The sequence below is a fragment of the Hyaena hyaena genome, unplaced genomic scaffold, assembly GCF_003009895.1.
Source record: "Hyaena hyaena isolate Hyena2069 unplaced genomic scaffold, ASM300989v1 scaffold_1296, whole genome shotgun sequence".
In the NCBI taxonomy this organism is placed as follows: Eukaryota; Metazoa; Chordata; class Mammalia; order Carnivora; family Hyaenidae; genus Hyaena; species Hyaena hyaena.
In genome coordinates, this window is record NW_024081931.1 from 353,898 (window position 1) to 381,465 (window position 27,568).

At 43.6% G+C, this 27,568-nt stretch overlaps 1 protein-coding gene across 3 annotated transcripts in view; it reads right to left on the bottom strand.

Moving 5' to 3' along the window:
* Positions 1–26,892, bottom strand: part of NPR3 (natriuretic peptide receptor 3) — a 71,457-nt gene extending 44,565 nt beyond the window's left edge. For 2 of the 3 annotated variants that reach the window (XM_039223224.1, XM_039223223.1), the window contains exons 1-3: positions 26,142–26,892; positions 14,002–14,124; positions 2,157–2,323 (exon numbers count right to left, since the gene is read on the bottom strand). In XM_039223224.1, the coding sequence (XP_039079155.1) occupies positions 2,157–2,323; positions 14,002–14,124; positions 26,142–26,892 (1,041 nt within the window). Of the gene's footprint in view, positions 1–2,156; positions 2,324–14,001; positions 14,125–17,022; positions 17,069–26,141 lie in introns of those variants that run through there. The other variant, XM_039223226.1, reaches the window with a different exon arrangement.
* Positions 26,893–27,568: the final 676 nt, after the last annotated feature.

The following is a 27,568-nucleotide window of genomic DNA, read 5'->3' on the forward strand; positions in this document are numbered from 1 at the left end:
TCCTTCAACTTGGGCTCTATTGCAAAAGCTCTACTTCTTTCATTATTCAGAACCCACGGTCCAGTATAGTAGCCACTAGTCACATGGCTACTGAGCATTTGAACTGAATTAAGATATGCTGTAAGGGTAAAATACACATTGATTTCAAAGACTTTATATAATAAAAAGAGTACATAGTCTCATCCATAGTTTTTATATTGATTAAATATTGAAAGAACATTTTATATGTGAGTTAAATAAAATGTACTATTCAAATTAATTTCACCTGGTTATTTTAACTTTTTAAAAATGTAGCTACTAGGTTTGAAGGGGCATATGCGCCCCAATGTTTATAACAGCACTATCAACAATAGCCAAATCATGGAAAGAGACCAAATGTCCATCGACTGATGAATGGATAAAGAAGATGTGGTTTATATTTACAATGAAATATTACTCACTGATCAAAAAGAATGAAATCTTGCCATTTGCAACAACGTGGATGGAAATAGAGTGTATTAAGCTAAGGGAAACAAGTCAGTCAGAGAAAGACAAATATCACATGATTTCATTCATATGCGGAACTTAAAATATAAAACAGATGAACATAAGGAAAGGGAAGCAAAAATGATATAAAAACAGACAAGGAAACAAACCGTAAGAGACTCGTAAATGCAGAGAACAAACCGTGGGTTGCTGGAGGAGTGTTGAGTGGGGGGGATGCACTAAATGGGCAAGAGGCATTAAAAGGAGGGCACTTGTTGGGATGAGCACTGGCTGTTATATGTAAGTGATGAATCACTAAATTCTATTCCTGAAATCATTCTTAAAAATGTAGCTACTAGACATTTTAAGTTACATATGTGGCTCACATTTGCAACACACACACACACACACACACACACACTCGCGCGCCTTTTGACTTTCTAGATCAGTACCGTCCAGTATGTACGTGTATGCATATATTTTAAATTATATATGTATTATACATATATATAACATTTAAGACATGAACAAATATATTTATAAGACCTTTTTTATATCATTTGATAGCAAATTCTTACAAAGACAGGTGCAATATAACAATAGTATGAAAGAGGCATCATTTATTGAGCTCCAGCTTTGTGATGAGAATAGCACTAAATGCTTCAGATAGATTATCTGTAATCCTCCCATTAGGAAGTAGTCTGAACGGAGACTGTGCAATTTGCCCCAGTCACACTGCTAAGAAGTAGCTCTGAATGTAGGTCTGTCTGAGGCCAATGTCTGCAGCACCCTGTAGTACTTCAGATAAGGAAATTGAGAGAGGCCCTGTTTGGAAGTGACCAAATGAAGCTGGTCTTACGAAGATGGTCATTATCCACTTTGGGCAAGGACTATCCAAAGCCATATATCTATCATTAAGAAAGTGCTTCTTTTTTGCTTTGGACACTGTGAAGCAGTTTTGAAAACCAGCACACCCACCCAACCAGCCTGAGGAGTGCACTGCTCACCCTGCTCTGAGAAAGAATCTGCAGAAAGGACACAGAGTGTGAGGGGCCACATAGCAAAGTGCACCAGAAGCAGCAAAGCAATGGTGTCACGTGAGGTGTGGTTGGCTGTCTTCCGTGCCACCTCTCAAGTGAGTTCCTCTGCTCCATCCTTGGTGTGGCCAAAACTTCTGACCCTAGTCCACCCTGGCAAAATGCATCCATAACAACACCACTAATGGAGTGGGAAGTTTAATTCCCAAGGGGAAGTGATGCTACCACAGGAGAGAAAAGCAGAGTTGCCACAAAGGTTGCCAAAAGAAAGAGCCTTCTAAAATCTAAAATATAATGTGCCATCAAGCTTTGGAAAAATTAGGCATGAAATACTTTGGCATTCTTCATCCATCTTCTCCCCCACCATGCCCCCAGTCGAACAGGCCACGGAAGTCTACAGACATCTACTCAGCATGGTCACAAGTACCCACAAAAAGCAATTTTCCTTCCTGCAGCAGTTGGAAAAAGTGGGGTGGGGGAGATGGAGGAGGGGGGAACTGGCCAGAAAGAAAACAACAGACAAAAAGCTCAGTGACTTTCAGACCTGAACCTAGGAATTTTTGAATGGTTCAGAATGGGACACTGTCACCTCTGATTTAATTAAAAGACGGTTTTCGGGATGCTGAAGGTCTCGGCTCATAATCAAGCACTTACATAATCCTCCTCATTGAGTCCTTGTTTCTCAACAGAACTTTTCACCTCCATGGAAAACTTCTCGAACTCCGGCTTCACTGTCCTCAGTAGAGTGATTGTCTGCAGGGATGAGTATGCTTGCTTCGCTTCAAAGTCATGTTTGTCTCCTCTCTTCCACGAGCCATCTCCTACAGAGAAATGAAAATATTTATAATTCCAAAGCAGTCACCATAAAGGGACCATTCTCCCTCTTCAGCTGCAGCATGTCACTACATGTTACTGTTGGCAGCTGGGGTGAGCGGTATTGTCATAGTTTTGCACTTGGATATAACACGACCACGTCAAGATCCTCAAGGGAGAAGAAGGCCTTTTGGACACGTGTTTCTTTGAAATGGGAGAGGGAAAGGAAAGCACTGTGGACTTCACTGCCTCAACCACGTAACTGTAATTTTCAGCCCCTCGAGAATCCAGCACTTCAAGGAGTTAGAAGTAAATTGCTATTCCTTTCCAGTCACAGTTTTTTTAATACCTACAATCAACTGTGGAGGTCAACTGAGTTGTAACTAACAATGGCACAACAAGCCTGATGTTATGTAGATGTGGAATGATAGGAATGTCTGTTTGTGACAACGTACATGCACAAGTATAATAAAGTTGGCACCATTCATAGGGAAAGTTTGACATTATTGGTATTTTTTGAAATATTTCTGGAATCCCTTCCGAATGAAAGTAGCTTAGGTGAACGTGAGGATTTATAGCTCCGTAGTGTTGGCAACATCAAAAAAATTATTTGGGGGACAATATTCATCAGTGCATCAATCGTAATAGAATTAAAAGTGCTAACATTGGGGCTCCTGGGTGGCTTAGTCGGTTAGGCGTCCGACTTTCACTTAGGTCATGATCTCACGGTTTGTGGGTTCGAGCCCCGCGTCGGGCTCTGTGCTGACTGCCAGCTCAGAGCCTGGAGCCTGTTTCAGAGTCTGTGACTCCCTCTCTCTCTGACCCTCCCCTGCTCACACTGTCTCTCTCTCTCTCTCCTAGAAATAAATAAAAAACATTTTTTAAAAAAGTGCTAACATTTATTGGACATATATAATAACAAAAGCTCTGTTTATTGCGCACTTTATATACTATTTAATCTTATTTAATCAAATTCATTTAATCTTTACAAGACTCTCCGTGATTTGGGTACATTATCCTATTTTACAGATGAGGAAACTGAGTCATTGAGAAACCGGTACCCCCTGCTTCACAGCACTCCTTTACACAAAAGCAAAGGCAGATTATATGGGTAAGAATCATGTAATCTTCTCTTTATAATTTTATTTTTGAGGAAACATGTGGCCTGCAGGACCCCTAAAGGAAACATGGGCCTTTAACATTTGGCAATAAACTGTTGTTTCTATGAATTATCATTATGACCCCTAGAGAGCTCTGGAAATACAACAAGAATTCAACCTTCTGGAGTTCAACATCACAGTCAGTTGTTCACACCAAGCCCCTAGTCCACAGTGGACACCAGGAGCCCAGCAGCTAAGCAATGAGGATGCCTGTGGAGTATGCAGCCAGGGCTCTGGGGCACTCACTCTGCTCTTCTAGATAGAGTTCGATAAAGAGCTGGTGGCTATGGAACTTCTACCACAGCTTAAGTCAGACAAACATTAGCTACCTGTATACCACACACAAGGTTCTGTGATGGGCAGCACAGGATGCATTATGAGTGTCTTGAACAGTCTCCACCACCATCTAGAGAGGGCTTCAGAGGGGTGCCTGAGTGGCTCAGTCAGTTGGGCGTCTGACTCTTGATTTCGAGTCAGGTCATGATCTCATGGCTGTAAGATTGAGCCCCCATCAAGCTCCACGCTGGGCATGGCACTCACTTGAGATTCTCTCTCCCTCTCTCTGTCTCTCTCTTCCTCTCTCTCTCTGTCTCTCTCTCTCTGCCTCTCCCCAACTCATGTACTCACTCTCTCTCCCTCTCTCTCACTCTCAAAAAAAAAGAGGAACTCCGAGATGGTCATGTAAATAACTGAAGCTACTACAGGGTAACAGCTAGCTTACTATGGCAGGAGGCAGGGTGTAGAGGAAGAGGCAAGGAGCTCCCGCACTCCTAAGGGGGAAGGTTTCAAGGGAGGAGGGTGGAGGAGGCATCAACTGGTCCCAAATGTGTGAATAGGATTTTAAAAGAAGGAAAGCAGGATGGAAAGGCATGCTTGGCAGAGGTTGTGACCCAGGCAAAGGTGCAAATGTGTATGACATCCAGTGGGCAGCTGGGAGCCTCAGGCTAGAGCATGAGAAAAGGCAGAGACAAAGAATTTGTTCATGGGGGCATCTGTGTAATCATAATCCTAATAATAGCAACCATTTATTAATTGCTTACTATGTGCCAGGGAGCTGTTATAAGATAAATAAGACACGGCCGAGGATAGAATTCATTAAGAACCAGATCCGCTCTCAATGAGCACAGATTAAATTTCAGGCCACCAAACAAAGCTTGACAAGTCCTCCTCCTTCATATGAAATCTCCCACAAACACCAAGGAGGCTACAGCATGTACAGCAGCTATGCCCATAGCCAGTGAGCTGCCCCCAGCTACTGCCACCAGACAGGGGACCCAGCCGGGTACTCAAGACACAGGCAACACAGCCTTTGTTAAGGAGCCAAATCCATTTGCCAGGAAGACCCCCAATTCTAAGAATGTTCAGAACATTCTTCATCCCACGGAGGAACCCATTTCTTATAAGCATGCAATCAATATTTATTGATTCATTTATAATTGATTGAGATATCAAGACTCAACAGGAGTGATGTTTGTAGGCAAAGAGGGTCAGAGTTTCACAGCTCTGGGAAAAAGTATTCTCCAGGTGCATAAGAAAGAAAATACTTAACCCTAAAGGGTTTTATGCTGTGGAATTAGAAAATACATATATAACTGGAAACAGTAACTATCTCAGTTATGAAATAGGAAAACACTCTTTTCTGAAAGAAGTGAAATCCAATATAAGAAATCTGTCTACCACAATCCAAAGAGGAATAACTTTGGAGTTTTGTCTTCCAGGAAAAAAAATGGAAACAATAATGCTTAAATAAATCTGAGCCAAACTAAATAATTCTCTAGTCACAACCATAATCGATACTGTAACTTCTGGCTTTTGTGGGCATTTCTTACTGTAATGTGTCCGTAACATTTCCCACACCCAGGCTGTCGAACACTGGAAAAGCAGAGTTGGCTTGGCATGATGCCCCATCAGCGAGGACAAATTTAATTCAGTAGACAACTGGGTGCCTCTGGAGATTTACGAGTGTAACGGAAGAATGACATGATCAGAATCATGCCTTGGGAAGTAGCAGTGGATTAGAATGGGGAGACGCTGAGGGTTCACAGCCACAGTCATCCAGGCAAGAGGTTACGAGAGGCTGTCATGGGAAGTCACACACCGAAAAACTAAACATGGCTCTTCGGGTAATTAGAATTACAGGCAAATTCTCTTTTCTTCGTTTTGCATTTTTCTGAATCTAGTAAATTATAAATAATAAATAGTTACTGCTTTTACAATCATAACAGGGAGAGTCCTTGAGAATGAAAACAGAGGACAGTGCAAGAGGAATCTCAAGACTCTCAAGAGTTAGGGAGTGAGGGACAACAGAAAGGGAGGCACGTCACTGATGACGCCAAAGAGGAAAGGAAAACGGGATGTTATTAAAGGAAAGAGCAGAGCCAGATGGAGGAGGAGGGAAATGACGTGGAAATGGCAATGATTTCAGTTAGGGTCATGGTCGACCTAAGGTGACTAACTACAGAATGCCCAAGTGACAACACCAGGCTGGAGTCGAAAAGAGTGGTCTGAAGCCAGAAAGAGGAGTGAGTGCTAGAGAGAGTGCTGGATGCCATTTCCAGGTGGCTTCAAGTGAAAGAGGGAGTGACTGCATTGGATAAGAGAAGGAAGAAGGGTTGAGCACAGACACTTTGTGGATGCTGTTTCCAGTGGGCAGGAGGAAGCGGAGACACAGAGGCACTAACAGAGAACGAAAGAATGCTGTGCCACGAAAACTAAGAGAAACAGGGTTGGGGGTGGGCAGAGAGGAAAGTGGGTGATGGACATTGAGAAGGGCACTTGTTGGGATGAGCACTGGGTGTTGTAATGGAAGCCAATTTAACAATAAATTGTATTTAAAAAGGAAGAAAGAAAAACAGGGTTTCCAAAAAGAAATGGGTGGAAACAATACAGAATTCTCTAGAGCTGTGCTGCCTAATACAGCAGCCACCATCCACATGTGTGACCATTTACATTTAAATTAATTAAAATTAAATAAAATTTAAAATTCGGTTCCTCGGTCACACTTGCCACATTTCAGGTGCTCAATAGCCAGGTGGCTAGTAGCTACTGTAATGGGCAGCCTAGAACAGAACACAGGCAGCATCACAGAAAGTTCTACTGGACAGCACTGCTTTAGAGGCAGAGAGGCTTGTTCTGAGGTAAGCCAGTGGCTTCGGTAGTGAGGTCATTGGTGATGGCACTTTCAGAGTGCTGAATGTCACATACTTCAGTGGTCCTGAGCAAGGGATAAAGAAGATAAAAATGAAGGCTGCTAGTAAAAAGTAAGACAGGAAAGATGATTCTTTGCAGTTTTTTCAGGAATGAGGGAAGTGAATTTGCTTTGTTTTATTATAAACATCGTGGAGTCCCAAGCTAGTGTTTAGAGTAAGGGCACAGAATATTTGTGAAATAGGAAGTAACCTGCTCACCACCAAGCCCTGCACTCAACATTCCTGTGGCCAGGGAGCTGGTGCTGGCAAAAGGTACCCGCACTGGGATAACTAGCTGAGGCACCACAGAATATGTCCGAGAAATGAATGCCTGGAGTTCACCTGGGCTGGCTGTATAGCTCTAGGCTCTTGACCTTGCCTCACTTCACCCTCTCTGAACGTCTAGGTGTTACACGCTTGCCATGAGCTAGGCTGGTCCAGTTTTGCCCCCATCAGTAATAACAGCACCACTTACTGGGTGATTCCATTGTGAATGGCATTGCCTGTAGCATTCCATTCTTTACTCTTCATAAAAACTCCATGAAGAAGATCTAAGTATGAGTGCCGCCTTACAGACAAGGAAACTGAGGGTCAAGGAAATAAGGTATCCGAAGTCACTTCACTGATCAACAACACTAGCGATTGAAATGCAAGCCAGACTCCAAACACTGGTGCCGTGCCACACCTGCTCTATGTTCATTTCATCAGAGTTTGGGGGGTGATCCAAGCTTCAGAACACAACATGCAATGGGACAACAAAAATGTTAAAAACAAAGCAATACAAAAGAAAGATCAAAGTGGAAGTGTCTAAATGCTACAGTTCAAAGATTATATGAGAATTCTTTTTCTTTTCTCATTGTCACAAACTGACTTTAATGGGCATATATTATTTTTATAGCAAAACATAATAGGCTTAATCTCTTCTCAATATTTTTGCCATTTTTCCACTTTCAGCAAGGCCATTTATGTGCATCACCTAGATCTACTTTACTTCCACCTTCACCTTAATTAGTGTCCTCTGAGTTCATCAGGAAGTCAAGAACACTCTACAGTAATCTTTTTTTTTTTTCCTTTTGTCACTTGGTAGAACATAGACCAATAGGTTCCCTATTAATGTATTTCTTTTTTTTTTTTTTGCCTTTTTTCCCCAAGTTTTATTTTTTTTATATTTTTTTTACAAATAGTTTATTGTCAAATTAGTTTCCACATAACACTCAGTGCTCATCCCCACAAGTGTCCTCCACCATGCCCATCCCTCCCTCCCCCCCAACATCCATCAATCCTCAGTTTTTGTCAGCATTCAAGAGTGTCTCATGGTTTGCCTCTCTCCCTTTCCCCCACCATTTCCGCCCTTCTTCTCCCCCTTGTTCCTCCGTCAAGTTCCTCCTAATCCTCCTATACGTGCAAACATATATTTGTCCTTCTCTGCCTGACTTACTTCACTCAGCATAACACCCTCAAAGTCTATCCATGTTGCTACACATGGCCAGATTTCATTGTTTCTCATTGCCATGTAGTATTCCATGGTATAGATAAACCACATCTTCTGGATCCATTCATCCATTGATGGACACTTAGGCTCTTTCCATGTTTTGGCTATTGTGGAGAGTGCTGCTATGAACATTGGGGTCCATGTGCCCCTGTGCATCAGCACCCCTGTATCNCTATTGTTAATTTCCTGAGGAACCTCCACACTGTTTTCCAGAGGGGCTGTACCAGTTTCCATTCCCACCAACAGTGTAGGAGGGTGCCCGTTTCTCCACATCCTCGCCAGCATCTAGAGTTCTCTGATTTGCTCATTTTAGTCACTAAGAACACTCTACAGTAATCTTAACAGTCCTGGACAGGATCACCCAAATAACTTGCCACCTAACATATATCCAAAGAAGATAATGCCAATAAATAAGAATGCCAAGAGATGCTATTAAAACTCTACAAAGAAAGATATATCATCTTCTCCATAGATTTTGTTAAACCTATCCTTTCAGTCTTATTTTCCATCACTTGGATCCCCCCCCATAATATATTCTGAATTCCTGTAACAATATAATGTGGGAAAATCTGACATTTTTTAAGTACTCATCAAGACCAAATAATCCAGTAATCAATAAATATGGACACACTATCCATATGGTTTTTAATCCAATAGCAAGTTAAATATTACTTAAAAGAGAGCCTTTTGCTGGAACTGGTATAGAGTTTGGTGTCAGGAAGCATAGGGAGGGGAGGATGTTGAAAAACTTTTCCTGAACATATATTTGATTCTTTGGGCACAAAAATCTCAAAGAAGACCCCTTTACTGATGATGAACACCAGCACCTTGTTCCAGGTCCCCCTGCCTGCCATAAGATTCTGTTTACTTCTTCTACTCTAAGGAGGAAAGGGCTCAGGGTCTGTGGCCAACATGGACATTTGTTTCCCTCCATCCATTCTTCTTTCTCCCTTAGTAACAGATTCCTAAACTGATTTGGGGATGAGCCCAGCTAAACTGATGAGCCCAGCTGAAAGCAAACATTTCCTGGCATCCCTCACAACTAGGAGTAGCAAATAATATACAAGCAGAAGCTAATGAGAGGGGTTTCCAGAGAGACCTTCAAACAGAATTGAATCAACTGAGATGGTCTCTTTCCCCCTTCATCCTGCCTAGATCGAAGACACAATCTCTGGAGTCCTAGCCACCATCTTGTGATCTTGAGGATGCACACTGCTCACTAAGATTAAGGGAGCCAGGAAACAGAAATGTCCATCCTTGATGACACTAAGGAACCACCATCTCTGTTCTTGACTGCCCACCTCTGGACAGGTGAGAGGATAAAGCTCTACATTTGTTTAAATCCATATAGGTGGGAAGTAACTCCTAATGTACCTACATACATTCTTAGGCTGTTTTAGATAAAAGCTGGTTAATTTGTTAACAGAATGTATGGCCTAAACTTATCTATAAAGCTATAGCAAGAAAAATGTATGAACTTACCATTTTTTGAGTAACTATAATCATCAAAGTAAACTAAGACTAATAATAAAGCTAATATTTATTAAACATTCATTATGTTTCAAGAAGTTTGCTATGTATCTCACATACATTACCTTATTTATGTGAAGCCATGAGATAAGTACTATTATTATCATTAGAAGAAACCAAGACTTGTGGGGGAGGGCAGGGTTGCATCAATTTGCCAAGAGCACAGCCCCTCAGAGAGACTGATGCCAGAGCCCAAAACCTGACAACCATCAGGTAAAAAAGAAAGGGAACCTAGTCAGAAATACCGAGGACACTTTGTAGGTTGTATAGGGTACACTGTATAACTCTGCAATTAAGTTTTCAAGAAGCAGAAAAACTGAATTCATGGAAAAATATGTTTTAAAAAGTTGACCCAAAATTATACACTGATCATACACTGATATAATGCAATGAGAAGGACACAGTATCACTTTTGTAGTATTCTTGCCAAACAAATATAAACTCAGTCTTACCATGTGAAAACAACAGATGAATCCAAACTGGGAGACATTCTACAAAATAACAAACTCATCAAAAGTGTCAGGTCATAAGTGACAAAGATTAAGAAAATATCACAGATTGGTAAAGATTAAGGAGATATAACCACTAAATGGATTGGATCCTGGAACAGAAAAAGATCATTAGGAGGAAAGGTAGTAAATTTCAAATAAGACTTGTATAGTTTAGTTAGTAGTATTGTGCCAATGTTAATATTCTTATTTTGATAATTGCACTATGGTTATTTAAGTTGTTAACATTAGAGAAATCTGGGTAAAAGATATACGTGAACTCTGTATATTATTTTTGCAAGTTTTCTGTAAGTCTAAAATTATTACAAAATTATTTTTTTAAGTTTTTCAAAAATTACCTCTAAAAAGAAGTTAGGTCCAGATACAGAGTTGAATTGTTTCCATCTTTCAAGGAATATTCTTATGGTATATAAACTGTTCTAGAGCACAAAAACAATGGAAAGTGTCCCAATTAATTTTATAAAGCTAATATAAACCTGATATTAAAATCTGGCAATACCATCTCAAGGCAAGAAAACTACTGTCCAATCTCACTCACGAATATAGACTTAAAAATCCTAAGTAAGATTCTAAAAACTTAAAATCAGCAGTGCACCTAAAAAAGTCATCATGACAAAGTGTACTTAATTCCAAGATACTACAATGGCTCAATATTAGGAAATTTATTAAAAGTATATGTCAAGTGTATTTGATAACATTCGCTGCTCATTTCCAATTTTTAAAACCACACTCAATAAACTAGAAATGAAAGGATACTTTAACATCTACTTCAATTCAAATAGTCAAAAATTTATGTGTCACCATTGTTAATATAATATTCTGGAGGTTCCTGCCAATGCAATAAGAAAAGAAAAATAAGATATTCAACTGTCAAAATGAAGGAAAAACTCTTGTTGCTATATGAAAATGATATAAAAACTACCGGAACAGAAGATTTAATATGTGGAATTCTTGCAAAATAAGTAAATAAAAGCTCATAGATTATCTACATAACAACTACAATTACAAAATGTAATGGGAAAAGACCACCATCATAATAACAATCAGAAAACATAATATCTAAGAATGAACTCAACAAGAAAGGTACAGAATATAAATAAAGAAACTGCAAACCTTTGCTTGTGAACATAAAAAGAAATTCAAATATACAAAAACTTTTAAAGTTAGATGATGTAAGGATGCAGAAAAACAGACAAACTCATAGTTTGTTGCAAAAGCATAAAGTGGTAAATCTCTTTAGAAGTCAACTTGGCATTATCTATCAAAACTGAGAACTTTCTACCCAGAAATTCTACTTCAGGAAACTTATCCTACAGATCATATAGATGTATAACTACGTGTATGTGCATGTGCCACTCAATATAGCATTGTTCCTAAGAGTAAAAAGCTAAGAACAGCGTAAATACGGAAAAATGACAGACTATTTACATAAAGATGGCATATCAGCATTATAAAATACAATGTAGCCACACTTGAAATAGTATCACCATTTTATTGGAAAATATTTCTGTAAATATGTTTTTTAAATTTTTTTAAATACTGTTAATGTTTATTCACTTTTGTTTTAAAAATGTTTTATTTATTTCTAGGAGAGAGAGAGAGACAGCGTGAGCAGGGGAGGATCAGAGACAGAGGGAGTCACAGACTGAAACAGGCTCCAGGCTCTGAGCTGGCAGTCAGCACAGAGCCCGACGCGGGGCTCCAACCCACGAACCGCGAGATCATGACCCAAGCAAAAGTCGGACGTTTAACCAACTAAGCCACCCAGGCGCCCCAGTGTTTATTCACTTTTGAGAGAGAGACAGAGTGTGAGCGGGGGAGGGGCAGAGAGAGAGGGAGACACAGAATCCAAAGCAGGCTCTAGGCTCTGAGCTGTCAGCACAGAGCCCGATGCAGGCCTCAAACTCATGAACTGAGAAATCATGCCCTGAGCTGAAGTCGGAAGCCTAACCAACTGAGCCACCCAGGTGCCCCTGTTTTTTTATCAAATAAGCAAGACATACATACTTCTACATAATATCAATATATGTTTAGCTGGGTGGCAGTATTATAGTAACTTATTTTCTTCCCTATGATTTTCTATGTTTCTCAGATTTTCTGTAATATTCATGTATTATCATTAGCAAGGAAAAGTAATACAAGCTTTACCTGTAGATGCAAGAAATTCTAGTTCTTTATATTTGCATTGCACTGGCCCTTTATAATGTGCATTCACATCATTTTCTCCAAACAAATACTATGTGTTACCAACTTACAAAACTCAGGATGTTTTTCATTTTTCACCAGTCTACCACTATCTCAGTGAACTCAATGCTATAGCCAATAACATAATTACATGTTGATCTGTGGTCAAAAAGTAAAAGCACCACTTTGCTTATGCAAAGAGAAGGAGAAAGACAAAGGTGGCAGTAAGGAGGGGGAAAAATGGATGTTTATCCTTCAAGCCTCAAATCTCCAATCTTATCCACTACAGGAAGCAGAAGCTACTTTTGTTTATCCCTGTGAGAACTGTGTTTTATTATCTGATTATGTGCAATGCTCTATTGCTTGGGTTGCTTGAATAAGCCAGGGTATCAGAGCAGGAAACTGAGCGGGATGCTTCGGGGTTTATATCCCATCTAACTGTATCTCAATAGCAAGAACTGGGAAGTAGAGTTCAGCATATACAAGCCATTTGCAATAAGCACACTTACGATTCCCTCTAATTGCTCAGCTTCGAGCAGCCAAGGTGCAGTACTTGAGAAAATGTCCCATTGCCCTATGCTGTCCCCTTCAGAGAGAGCCCTAATCACATATGGAGGAAATGTGTTGTACCTGCGATCTTCATGGGTTTCTTAAACACCCTTCAGCACAGGAACACTGGGAACTTCCCCACATCCATTTTAAGAAATTATATTCTTTTGGGGCACCTGGGTGGTTCAGTCAGTTGAGCGCCCAACTTGGGCTCAGGTCATGATCTCACGGCTTGTGGGTTTGAGCCCCGCATCGGGCTCTGTGCTGACAACTCAGAACCTGGAGCTTGCTTCGGATTCTGTGTCTCCCTCTCTCTCTCCCTCTCTCTCCCTCCCCTGCCCACTCTGTCTCTCTGTATCTTTCAAAAGTACACAAATGTTTAAAAAATTTTTTTAATTATATTCTTCTTTCAATCATATGTGTTGGTGGATCTCAAACTTCTACAAAAGAGAAGCTTAATGGGCAGTAATCTGGAAGGAAGAGGGCCTGGGAGCAGTAGCTTTCAAACGATTTACTTCAATTTACAGTAACAGTTGTTTTATTTTCACGCTATAACCCATTACAAACATATGTGTAACATGCATAAACAAACACACACATACAATTATATTACCAAAATAAAAGTTTTATGAAATAATACACGTGCAATGTGTGATACACTTTGGCATATTTTATTATGTTGATATAGTCTAGTCTATACTATCAAAAATTATGCCCAAATCTCACTAACATTATTCCAATAGTCAATCGTGGTAACAACCTGCAGTTGGAAACACATTGAGGAGGGGTCTTTAGGGCTGAGATTTATGACCATCTGGAGGGCTGGAGAGAGCTATCCTTGCTCCCAAACAAGTCTGTTGCCATCACCAGTATGAGGTACCTGCTTGCTGAGTTCTCAGAGAAGAAAGTGGGAGAACTTACAAGAAGTCCTGGGAGTGTTCATATCACAAATTTCTAAAATCCTTTTTATGGATTCAAAGGATCTATGGATCCTTTGAATCTATGGACGTAATTCAAACTCTTGTGACCTCGTTTTGACACCTTCGAGGGAGGGGAGAGGGGAAAGGCAGTTACCGTAGGAGGAGCTGTTGAAGAGCTCGATGTTGAAGAAGGCGTAGTCTCCACTGGTCATCCCGTGCTTGTGCGCTGCCAGCATGATGCCCCGGATGGTGTCGCTGCTTGCACACATGATCACCACTGGGGAAGGAGGAACAAACAGCATGCGTGAAACGCCCCTTCCCAGAGGAGAGTGAGGACGTGGAAACCAGGGCAGGGGACAGCATCCTAACATAGACCTTAATGCATCTCCTCACCAGTGACTTGCTAATTACAAAGGGAACAAATAGTAACTTTACAGTGGAGAAAGCGAGTCATCGCCTGCGTAGCCAAGTGATGGAAGCCAACATCACCAACCATGGGAACACATTCATGAGCCTACACCCGGGACCCAAAATGTCAAATGGGCAACATGAATATAATCAGGAGAGAGGCCAAAAACCCAACTTGAGGGACAGTCTATAGAATAGTTGTCCTGTGCTCATGAACACGATCGGTTTCACGGAAACAAAGACAGCCTGAGGAAATGTTCTAAACTAAAAAGACTTTGAGGAGCAGAAAATTAAATACCATGTGTGATTCTGGATCTTTAAAAAAATAATAATAAAAAAGTTTGCTATAAAGGGCATTACTGAGACAACTGGAGAAATTTGAGTAAGTCTGTAAATTAGATAGCAGTGTTGTATCTGTGTTAAAGTTTTTGCTTTTCATATTTATACTCCAGTTACATAAGTGAATGCCCTTTTCTTAGGAAACACAGACAAGTATTTAGGGGTAAGGGAGCATGATGGCCCTACTTTCAAATGGTCCATAAAAAGATCATTGTGTGTGCGTGTGTGTGTGTGTGTGTGTGTGTGTGTGTGTGTGTGTTTGAAGAAGGGTAGGAGGAGAAGGAGGAGGGGAGAGATTTGGAATGAAAGCATTTGTAGCGAAATGTTAACAATTGATCACAATTTGGGTGAAGGCTGTACAAACGTTCTTTATACTTTCTTATATCTTTTTCAAAAATATAAAATTATTTCATAATAAAATGTTTTAAAAATACTTCAAATGTATCATCAGATTTGCCCAATATAAACCAGTGAAGTGTGTCAACTGCTTTTTGTACTTAACATCATGGAAAATACATTTTCCTGGAGAGGCAAACTGAATGGTTTGAAGGAGAACAGTCATTTGGCAAATCAGAGGATGCAGTGAGTGGTGTAAGCTTTCTGCTGTCTGAATTTTGAAACATTTTTCTCAAGCTGTCTCAACATATATAGGAAATAGTTAACAGGACTTCAGGCTTATACCCACACTCGCCAATTTTGGGAAGCTTTAAACAGCTCCAGAGCATTGTTTCCTGCCACCTAGAGTGAAGTGGGTACCTGGCCATTATCCAGCTAATTTGATCATCATTGATGGCTCCTGTTCCCCATGACCCAGGCCACTGTGTTTTGTTGCATATCTGGAAAGAGGAAGCCTGCAGAGGCCTGGGGGGCTGTAACCAAGTTATCACCATGCATGCAGCCCTCCGCGATGGATACGTTCTTCGTAAAAGCATGGCTGCTGAAAGACGTAAAACAAACCTACGTGAAGGGTTATGCACTTGATATTCTGTGCACTGTGCATGTTAACTCAAAGTGTTCCATCACGACTCTGACATTTCTTACCACAAACAGGCTCGATGTACAGCCTAAAAGCTCTGGAGAACAAGTTTTAACAGTACAAAACTCCTAAAGGTCTATACCTGCAGAGGTAGGTGTTGTCTGTGCCTAGAAACATTGTTATATATTTGGAATAAATAGTCAAATTCCAAGGTGCCTTAGCAAGGAAGCTTTCAAAGAAACTCTTCATCACTCATTATGACCTAGACTCTTGTTTTAGCTCTGATTCAATTCTAGAAATGACCAAAGAGCCACAGAGTCCTGCAGAGAAGCCAGAAGGCCAGGGCTTGACAAGTTTGAAGAGCGCAGATTCCAAGAGTGGGCATCTGCAGAAGGCCCGGGAGCCTCTAGCTGCCTGTCCACCAGCAGCTTTCTGTCAACTGACCATAGTCTGGAGCCTGGCTCTAAACGCCTGCATATAGAACCTGATGCTGTCAGCACTTAAAGAATAGAGTCATTGCTGGGAAGCAGAGTCCTAATAACCTAACTTAGATGTTTCGAGGTTTTTTTTAAATTTTTAAAATGTTTATTCATTTTTGAGAAAGACAGAGTGCTAGCGGACAGGAGTGGGGGAGGGGGGAGGAACACAGAATCTGAAGCAGGCTCCAGGCTCTGAGCTGTCAGCACAGAGCCCAGTGTGGGGCTTGAACCCGCGAACCATGAGATCATGACCTGAGCCGAAGTCAGACACTTAACCAACTGAGCCATCCAGGTGCCCCCTAACTCAGGTGTGTTTAGATACCCTGAGATGCAGATTACTTAATTTCAGTGATAACCAGAGTGGTGATGAACACATTTGTGTTAGCACATGCTTGGCACACTGAGAAGCCAGATTGTAAGCAGTAGAATGTTAGTGAGGATGAAATCAGAATCGAGGAGGTCAGTTGGAAGATTCAGGCACCCAAAGGCATCAGGCCTTGGTAACCCTAAGAATCCATATGAGTGCTATACCTGGCCCAGGACCAAGCAGGCTGTGACCTCAGGCCGGAGCACAAGCTTCCCCAAGTCCTGGATGGGCTCTGCCCAACATTTGCCCCTCTATCTCTCCTTTGTCTATTTCTACAGTCCTGGCCTATCTATCTCCTTCTCCCTATTCCCATCACCACCAAGACCAAACCCTCTGACAGACACATTCTTTCTTTAAAATGTCAGTACCTGCTTGGGCTGGGCAAAAGTACCCACGGCAGCAGTGTGTCTATCTAAGCATTTGATTTTTTTTTTTTTTAGGTTTATTTATTTTTGAGAGAGAGAGAGCACAAACAAGGGAGGGGCAGAGAGAGATGGAGACAGAGGATCCCAAAGAGGACTCTACACCCAACAGCAACGAGCCTGATGCAGGGCTCAAACCCAAGAATGTTGAGATCATGACCTGAGCCGATGTCAGATGCCCAACAACTGAGCCACCCAGGTACCCCGATTTTGATTATTTTAGATCTCATCCATTTTGTATTGACCATGTAGTTAAACTCTCAAAAAGGATTTTTTAAAAAAAATTTTAATGTTTATTTAATTTTGAGAGACAGTGACAGAGCAGGAGTGGCGGAGGAGCAGAGAGAGGGGGAGACACAGAGTCTGAAGCAGGTTCCAGGCTCTGAGCTGTCAGCACAGAGCTGGATGCGAGGCTCGAACCACGAGATCATGACCTGAGCCAAAGTCAGCCACTTAACCAACTGAGCCACCCAGGCGCCCCTCAAAAAGGAAATCTTAACTTCCAAGTTCATGGGCAGGATATTTGTTTTTTCCTGCATAAAACAAATCCATAATGTACATTATCATCCGTTTAAGTTGGGACAAGCACTTACAGACACCAGCAGAGCAGAGAGAAGGCAGAATCCTTCTAGACCTGTAGGCTGTTCCCTAATCTCTTACGGCTATTTCATTCATGCTTAACTCAAAAGCAACTATTTTTAGCAATTTGCCTTTATACAATCTGTCAGAAGGTTTAAAATAGTTTTCACTAAAGTAGCTTTCTCTTCTTACTCATGTTTCATCAGTTTATATAATAACTAATTAAATCACATACTTATAATAAGTATAAGTGGTATAAACAGATTTGACAACAACTCTTGGAAAGGATGTGGACAAGTGTGAGAAGAGTGTAGGCATACTGAGGAGAAGTACACAACTACCAGCATTGACCAACGGTCAACAAAGTGTATAGAGAAAAAGAGAGCTTCAGCTAATCCTATATGCTGCTTAAATAAAGGTCAATTAAGATGATTTGTGCTGCTGGGGCGCCTGGGTGGCTTAGTCAGTTAAGCGTCCGACTTTCGCTTAAGTCATGATCTCGCGGTTCGTGGGTTCGGGCCCCGCGTCGGGCTCTGTGCTGACTGCCAGCTCAGAGCCTGGAGCCTGTTTCAGTCTGTGACTCCCTCTCTCTCTTACCCTCCCCTGCTCACGCTGCCTCTCTCTCTCTCTCCTAAAAAAAAAATAAATAAAACATTAAAAAAAAAAAGATGATTTGTGCTGTATTTAAGTACAGTTAAATATATAAATACTAAGTTTTAGGGTCAAATTGTTAAATTTCCAGAAGGGGGATGGTGATGTGATCTGAAGTTTCTGGACGGACTGTCATCATTCTGCTCTATTTTTCTCTCCTTGCCAAAGACCTTGTGATGTCCCATGGCGTCTGCCACCATCTGATTCCCAGTGTCTTCTGTGTGTGACGTCTCACTATCGCAACATGTTCTTGCAATCACTCTAAGAATGGCAGAGAGCAGCTCAGAGGGTGGCGACAGAAGTCAATTCAGAGAACCAGAAACGGTGCAGGTAGCATAACTGAGTTAGAGGGAACTTTTCCCCGGGCTCAGGTGTCCAACTGGAGCAACCTCTAATAGAGTGACGCTCCTCATCTCTCAATGGACCTTCATTTACCCCTCTCCCCTCACCTGCCCCAAAGGAAAAGGAGTAACTTGTTGGACTGGTGAGTCTAAAAACAAAAATGTCATGCTGGACCCAGCCTTTTCTTCCCTCCTTTTTTAGGGTATGTCTGCTTGCAGAGGGCACATATTAGGGGAGAAATAATAGCAAATAGGCCCTCTTGGCAACAAATCTAAATCCATATTTTCCCATAAGTTTTACCAGTAATAAAACATATTTTCAGAGCACCTGGGTGACTCAATCGGGTAAGCATCCAACTCTTGGTTTTGGCTCAGCACAGAACCTGCTTGGGATTCTCTCTCCCCCTTTCTCTCTGCTCCTCCCCTGCTCACTCCACTCTCAAAAATAAATAAATAAACTTTTTTCTAAAAAAAAAAGAGATGTTACATCATGAAAGTGAAGCAAGATATGCCATGTGCTGCAAATGGAAAATATGGTAGCAGAAATTAGAAACCAAAACTTAACAGAAATCTGGGGAGTAGTCAAAGGAATATCTAAATAAGTTTCTTTTAAAATGACAGGTGGTACTGTCAGAATGGCTAAAATTAACTCAGGAAACAACGGAGATTGGCGAAGTATGGAGAAAGAGGAAGACTTTTGCACTGCTGGAGGGAATGCAAACTTGTACAATCACTCTGTAAGTTCCTCAAAAAATTAAAAATAGAACTACCCTACAACCCAGCAATTGCACTACTAGGAATTTACTCAAAGGATACAAAAATGCTGATCTGAGGGGCACCTGGGTGGCTCAGTCAGTTAAGCGTCCGACTTTGGCTCAGGTCATGATCTCACAGCTTGTGGGTTTGAGCTCCACAGGTTGGAGCCTGCTTCAGATTCTGTGTCTCCATCTCCCTTTGCTCCTTCCCCACTCACGCGCTCTCTCAAAAATAAATAAACATTTTTTAAAAAATTTTTAATGCTGATTCCAAGGGGCACATGCACCCCGATGTACATAGTAGCACTATCAACAATAGTCAAATTATGGAAAGAGCCCAAATGTCTTAATGAATGGATTAAGAAAATGTGGAATACTACTCAGTGATGAAAAAGAATGAAAGCTTGCCATTTGCAAAAATGTGGATGGAATTAGAATGTATAATGCTAAGCAAAATTAGTCAGAGAAAGACAGATATCATATGATTTCACTTATATTAGGAATTTGAGAAACTCAGCAAGTGAACACAGGGGAAGGGAAGGAAAAACAAGATAAAAACAGAGAGGGAGACAAACTATAAAAGACCCTTAAATATGGAGAACAAACTGAGGGCTGCTGGAGGGGAGGTAGGTGGGGGGATGAGTTAAGTGGACGATGGACGGTGAAGGGCATTTTTTAGGATGAGCACTGGGTGTCATATTAAGAATGAATCGCTGGGTTCTACTCCTGAAGCCAAGACTACACTTTATATTAACTAACTTTAATTAATAAATAAATACATACACACACACACACACACACACACACACACACACATATAAATGAATAAAAGACAGGTGGCAAATAGGAGAAAAGGGATAAGAAAAGTAAAGTTTTGATCCAGGAAGCCTGGGTTGAACATCAAAATAATACAATTCTAGGGGTGCCTGGATAGCTCAGTTAGTGAAGTGTCCAGCTTCGGCTCAGGTCACGATCTCATGGCTCATGACATGAAGCCCGTGCCGGGCTCTGTGCTGACAGCTTGGAGCCTGCTTTGGATTCTGTGTCTCCCTCTCTCTCTGCCCCTCTCCCACTCGTGTTCTGTCTATCTCTCACTCTCTCAAAAACAAATAAACATTAAAAATTTTTAAATAAAAAAATAAAATAATTTTTAAAATATTAAAACATTGGGAGAAAATTCTAAATTTTTTCAGGAAAATAAAATAACAGTTAACAAACAACAGATCAAGAATCCAAATCAATTCAAGCTTCCTAGTAGCAACAGTGAAATTTAGAAGACAATCCTCCAAATCTTGAGAGAACATTATTTGCAACCTAGAATGCCATAATAATGTATAAGGGTAGAATGAACACATTTTCAGTCATGAAAGGTATCAAGCTTTAGCTTTCATCCACCCTTTCTGAGAAAACTCCTGGAGGCTGTGTTCCACCAAACCAAGAGCAAAAGCCAAGAAAGGTGAACACATAGGGATCTAGTCAGAGAGAGAGACAAGGAGGCAATGAGAGATGAGGTGGGGTTGTGGGGGGGGGGGGGAGGAGAAAGAATCCAGACTGACAGCTGGGCAAACTGCATAGATAATAACCAAACAGAACATCTCAAGGGGCTTCAAATAGAGTTGACAGGTGATTTAGTTATAAGTTCATAGGAAACTAAGCAAACAATCAAAAACAGACTTTTTTTTTTTTAACACAAGGAAAACTAGAACAAGAAAGGAAATGTCATTGTATTAGCCTATATGGCCCAACTACAAACAGCATTTAGAAGGCAATAATGATACAGACACTGAATACTGAGCTAACCAAAAATGTTCACACAACCATTGGAAAGGATGGCTGCAAGGAAAAACTTGACTGTGTGGTTAATACGCAGTAGAAGAGAACTAAATTATCATCCTCCATGGGGAGGCCAAGAGAGAAGACTGAAAACTGAAATAATCAAAGGAACATGTTATTTGGAGGTCTGAAGTCAAATATCTACAGAAATAGCTGTAAGAGTTGAAAATACTTTCCTCTGGGAAATGAGAAATAGGAAGTAGGAGATAGGAAATTCTTGTTCCTAATAAGGCTTGTGTAATCTTAGTGGGTTTTTTTTAGTTTATTTATTTATTTGGGTCAGGGGGACAGAGAGAGAGGGAGGGAGACAGAATCCCAAGCAATCTCTGCACTGTCAGCATGGAGCCCAATGCAGGGCTCAAACTCACAAACTGTGAGATTCATGACCTAAGCCAAAGTCAGACACTTAACCCACTGAGCCACCCAAGCACCCAACCTTCTGACTTTTTAAACTACGTAACTGTATAACTAACTCCCATAAAATTAATATTTTTTTAAAAAAATACTTCTTTCTGGTTGTTCCTACACTATACAACAATGGGTTTCATTTGCAAAATAGAGATTGCACTTTTATTTTTGTTGTTCACAAAGTTCCATCTACTCCAAAGGCTTTCAGAATTTCTACACTACAGCTTACAATGCTTCTTTCTTCCCCTGCTGTGTGATAGTTATTTTACACTTATCCTGCATTCTTCACTCAAAAATTCTGCTGACCCACTACTTACTTGGTCCTTTACCCCAGGCAAATTCTAAAAATAAATGACTCTTGTCCTGATTAAATACCGCTATCTCTACAGTTGCTATGGAGGCCAGATTAATGACATATTAATAACTAAAAGGATAAAACTACAGTTCTTCACACACAAAAAAAATGCGTGTGTATATGATACTTCTGGTTCTACATCTGATAAGATGTAAAGATAAAACAACTGCTAGCCTCTATTGCTTGAAAAAAAATTTATTTTTAAACTAGCCTTTTTGACACTAAATTTATTGCTGAGTATAGAATATTAAGGGCAGCAGTGGACTGCAGAATTGAATCAAATTTAAATAAAGATCATTATTTTTTATGACTATATTGTCAGGTGTGTATATTTTGGTGATGATACATGTTGGCTAAAGGTAAAAGGGGGAGGCAAATTTTAACTATTGACTTCAGTGCAAAGTCCCTAAATGGAATGATTAATATCCCTCAGTTCTTAATTTTACAGTACAGCACATGGCCAAATGAAATTTTAGCCATATTATTATTTGAGATGGTGGCATTATCAGTTTTTACCCATTAAGAAATTCAAACATTTGTATATGATCTTAAAGACGAACTTAAGATCAAGGGCACCTGGGCGGCTCAGTCGATTAAGTGTCCGACTTCTGCTCAGGTCATGATCTCATGGTTGGTGGGTTCAAGCCCTGGGTCAGGCTCTGTGCTGACAGCTCAGAGCCTGGAGCCTGCTTCTGATTCTGCGTCTCCCTCTCTCTCTGCCCCTCTCCCACTCATGCTCTCTCTCTTTCTCTCAAAAATAAATAAACATTAAAAAAATAATAAAGACTAATTTAAGATCAAAACAAGTGCCAGAAATGTTATCTCCAGAACAGGGGGCAATGGGAGACTCTCCAGTCTCTGAGCTTTAACAGGTAGTTTTCACGGACAAAAATGTGATCAGTCACATGTTTCAGATCTCAGTGAGCACAAATCCAAACCCAGGATCATCATGAAGAGGCGTGATTCTCATCCAACCTCACCGTTTCAGGGAGGAAGTGCTACCGCAGAGAAAGTAAGTGCCTTGCCCAGGCCACGCAGCAGCCGAGTGGAGATGCCAAAGCCAGGGCACCCCCTTCTCCTCTCAGGGTTCTCTCCCCACCGCATGGCCTCACCTCTGTAAGGGTGATTACCTTCACATATATACAACAACAATAACTACAATAAAACCTCACATTTACTGAGCATTCAGTACGTGTCCGGCACCGCCTCAGCACATTCCATGTGTTAGCCTATTTAACCCTCCTAGCATCCCCAAGATGGGGTGCCCCAACTCCCCTACTTTACCTGAGGAGCCTAAGGTACCAAGGTTTAGTAGCAGTCCACCTGTTTGACCAGTAACTGCCTGAGCCAGGCAGGTGCTCTGGGAGCCAAACCATACTGAAGCCCTATTTAACACTCCAACCACTTATGGAGAAGTAAGAGTGATTAGTAAAATGTTCCCAGAAAGGGGCGCCTGGGTGGCTCAGTCGGTTGAGCAGCCCAGGCCATGATTTTGGCTCAGGCCATGATGTCTCAGTCTGTGGGATCCAGCGGGGCACTGGGCTCTGTGCCCACAGCTCAGAGTCTGCTTGGGATTCTCTCCCACCCCCACTCCTACCCGCTACCCACCCCCGTCTTTCTGCCCTACCCCCCACTTGCTCTCTCCCTGTCTCAAAATAAATAAATAACCATTTTGGGGGGCCTGGGTGGCTCAGTCGGTTAAGCTTCTGACTTTGGATTTCTGCTCAGGTCATGATCTCAGAGTTTGTGAGTTCAAGCCCCCCACAGTGCTCTGTGCTGTCAGCTCAGAGCCTGGAGCCTGTTTCAGATTCTGTGTCTCCCTCTCTCTCTGTCTCTCACCTTCTTGCACTGTCTCTATCAAAAATAAACATAAAACATAATTTTTATGTTTTAAATATAAACATTTTTTAAATAAATAAATAACCATTTAAAAATCTTTTTTTAAAGGTCCCCAGAGGGAGCTTTGTTATCAGGCAACTTTCTCTCCTGGGGGTAGAGAAATGGGGAGTGGGGGTGAAGACAGGAGAGAAACTATTTTGTTTTATATTACTGAATATTTATACTTCCGCCAAGTCACTGCTGGAAATGTATTTTATTTGTTTTTAATGTTTTATTTATTTCTGAAAGAGAGAGAGAGACAGCGTGAGCAGGGGAGGGTCAGAGAGAGAGGGAGATACGGAATCCGAAGCAGGCTCCAGGCTCTGAGCTGGCTGTCAGCACAGAGCCTGATGCGGGGCTCAGACCCACGAACCATGAGATCATGACCTGAGCCGAAGTCTGACGCTTAACCGACTGAGCCACCCAGGCGCCCCTGGAAATGTATTTTAGAGTAAGCATGGTAGCTTTATCACCTGTAAAGAATACAGTTCAGCCCAGCAAACTTCCACTACTAAATTCAAACTTGGAAGAAAAAAAATAGAAGCGGCAGCAAAAAATTCTGGGAATAGCTCTGAGGCTTTGGTAAAGATTGAAAATAATCGGGAGCACCAGACTCTAGCCCAGGGCCTCTGAAGCCCCCAGGCCTGCCAGGACACTGGCGCCTCTCTACCCCTTGCCTCAGCCACACCATTGTGAGGCTGAGGGGCCTGCCCACGTCTGGGCTGACCGCTCCCCTAGGCCAGCAATCGCAGGCCATGTGTACATGGCTCAACACCACCAGCATTTGGACCTTCAGAGCTGGGGCAGCCTGGACGCCTTGGCAGATCGTGGCCCGCGCCCGCAGGGTAACACGCCCCCAGTTCTCAGCCCTTCCTGGCCTCTAAAGCCAGGCGCTGGAAACGCCGGGCCCTCAAAGCCAAGAGCTGAAGAATCAGGTTCGGAGGAACAAGGAAATCCGAGGGCTGCAGGGGTCTGCGGTAACCTGGAGACGGGGAGAGGAGAAAGAAGTATCCGTGGGTTTCTCCGCCGGGCGCGGCGAGTCCGCAGCCTTTGGACACAAGCGCCCTTTTTCATAATCAGCGAACCCGGCACCCTGCCTGCTTGTCTGGCAAGGACTCGGCGCAGACAGCCTGGAGTTCAACGCTCAGAACTTGGCGGTGCATCCCCACTGTCAACACCTCCCGCCCCGTCCCTCTAAAGAGTGCGTTCACTCCCGAGCCGAGTCCGAGTGGCCAAACTGGGAAAGAGGGGTGGCCAAAGCGCCCTCCTCCGTGGAGCCTGCGCCCACTCTCACCTGCTCCTGACGCCCCCGGCTTCCGGTTGCGCGGGGTCCCACGGCCAGCGCCCAGGCGCCTGGCCACGCCAAGTCGTGGACTAGCCCTGTGTTTGGCTCAGCCCTTCTCCCCTTTGGCTTCTCCGCGTGGGGTCGTGGGATCGTGGGGTCGTGGGGAGCTTTGCCCGGACTGCACCGCTGACAATCCAGGCGCGTGCGCGCCGAGGGGGAGCAGACGTGGGATTACCTGAGCACCTTGCGCGCCAAACTTGACACCCGGAAGGAGGGAACCGCACTAGAGTGGGACCTGGGCCCACCTGCACGCAGCCTATACCTCCGTAAGCCGGGCCTCACTGGGGGGCTTCTGCAGTTAAGTATCCGCGACCACCCGCTTCTCCTCCCGCTCCCTGTAGCCGCAGCCGCCATCCTTAACCTTGAGCTTTGCCCACTTTGGTGGTTATTCAAGCCTCCACAGACCCGGGTTGAAAACTTAGGGGGCGCCCTTGGAAAAGCAGTACAGCGCCCGCTTCTCCAGCGCTCTCTCGAGCAAAGCCTCGGTCAGGACGCTTTAGAGACCACAGCACACCAGGGGCGGGGGTAAGAGGTGCGGGTGGTGAGTGAGTCCAGACACAGCGAGGCATTTTTGGTGGAAACCGCATGAGCTCGTTTATAAGCACCATGGGTAAAAAATGAGAAGGGCGAAACAATGACCCTTTAAAAGAAAGCTAGGATTTGGGGGAGAAACAGCCAGGGAAACCCGGAGAACCAAGCTAGCCAAATAGCCGCGAGCCAGCTGCGAAGCGTCCGCTCCCGCACTAGTAGGGAGCGACACGCCGGTAAACGACTGAGCAACAGGTTCGTTTGGCCTTGGGACGTTTTCAGACAGTGGTTGGAGCAGAGCACCGGAGTGCACCCCCGACCCCCAGCCTGGCGCTGGCGTCGGTGGAGGGAGGAAGAAACAAGCCCAAGCGGTTCCGCAGCACCTGTCGGACCCGGGCAAGCGGGAGCTGCAGGCTCAGACGCCCCTCCCCCAGGCCCTCTACATTCACCCCATGACCTCGAATGCGGGGCGATAGTCAAAGGTTGCGGCAGCCCACGGCGCACACCCCGGCGAATCCGCGTGTGCGCCGCAGTGGGTAGTGGAGTCCGCAGAGGAGCGGCGGGGCACGCAGGGAGAGCCGCAGAGAGCAGCTGGCTAAGGGCCGGGAGAGGGGGCGCGCTCCGGCTCACCTCGCTCACTGGCCTGGATGTAGCGCACGATATCGTCCGGATCCAAGTCTTTGGTCTCATCGAAATTGTAGGCGGACGTATGCAACCCCTCCTCCTGGAAGACTTCGTGGACCCCTTCGAGGGTGAAGTAGCAGTTCCGCTCCTGCTTGTCGTCGCTGTAGACGAGCGCGGCGCGGCTCCACTGGTGGTGGCGGAACAGGGCGAGCATCATCTCGCCCATCTTAGCGTACGCGGGGGCCACGCGCGTGAGGTGCGAGTACTCCGCGTCCTTGTGCTGGAAGCCGGCGGCCAGCGCCCCTGCCGACAGCATGGGCAGGTCCCAGTGCGACGCCAGCCGGGCCACCGGCGCCGCCGCGTACTCGCACACCGGCCCCAGGATGAGGTCTGGCTTGGCGCCGCGTGCCGCCGCCACGCGGTCCACCAGGCTGAAAAGCGCGCGGTTGCCGCAGTCCGAGTCCTCGTAGGCCACCTGGAAGCGAGTGCCGGGTGGCAGCAGCCGCCGCTCGGTCCCGTTGCCCTCCACGCTGCGCAGCGCGTATTCGATGGCCGGCCGCACCCGGGCCAGAGAGAACAGGTAGGAGTCGTCCCGGGGCAACAGGACCAGCACCTCGATCTTCTGCGGCGGCAGCGCCTCCCTCTCCCGGCGCCCTCCGCCCGGGCCTGCGCCCTCGCCGCCGCCGGTGCTGCCGACCAGCAGCGCCCAGACCAGCAAGACGCACTCGGAGAAAGGGAGCACCGGCAGAGACGGCATCGTGCCGCGGCAAAGCGCTCGCCCTCGCTGCCGACTCGCCCTCCGCCCCCCACCCACCCTTCCCCTTGCCTCCCCACTCTTCTCTCCGACGTCCCTGCGCCCCCTTGGGCGCTCAGAGAAAACAGAACACCCCTTTCACTAACTTAACAAAAGACAGAGGAAGAGTCCTTCTGTGCAATGTCACTCGTTTTAAAAAGAGAGGGAGAGAGAGAGAGAGAGAGAGAGAGAGAAAAGGAAGAAAAAGTTCACCGCGTGTAAACCTGTACGCCTGTAATATATTTATATATATATACTTATAAATATATATATATTTGCCCTCCCTCCCTTTATATATTCTATTTTGCTTAGAGGTGGCTTCTTATTTGGGCGTTGCTAAGATTGCTTATGAAAGCGTATTTGTTAAAAAAAAAAAAAAAGGAAAGAAAAGAAAAGAAAAGAAAAAAAAGTTAGACTTGTCCCAGTGCTTGTAATTGACGGTGCATCTCCCCCGCATTTGATCTCATTGATTAGCGCCGGTTCCTGGATCCATAGTCCGCGTTTAAATAGCGTGGCAGCGGCGGAGCGTGTTACCACACAAGGCGCTCCGAGGCCGGGCTTGTATTTCCAGCGGGTGGGGTGGGTGGGGGTGGGGAGTGGTGGGGGCTGGGCTGGGGGAGCCTTCATTAACATTCTTACA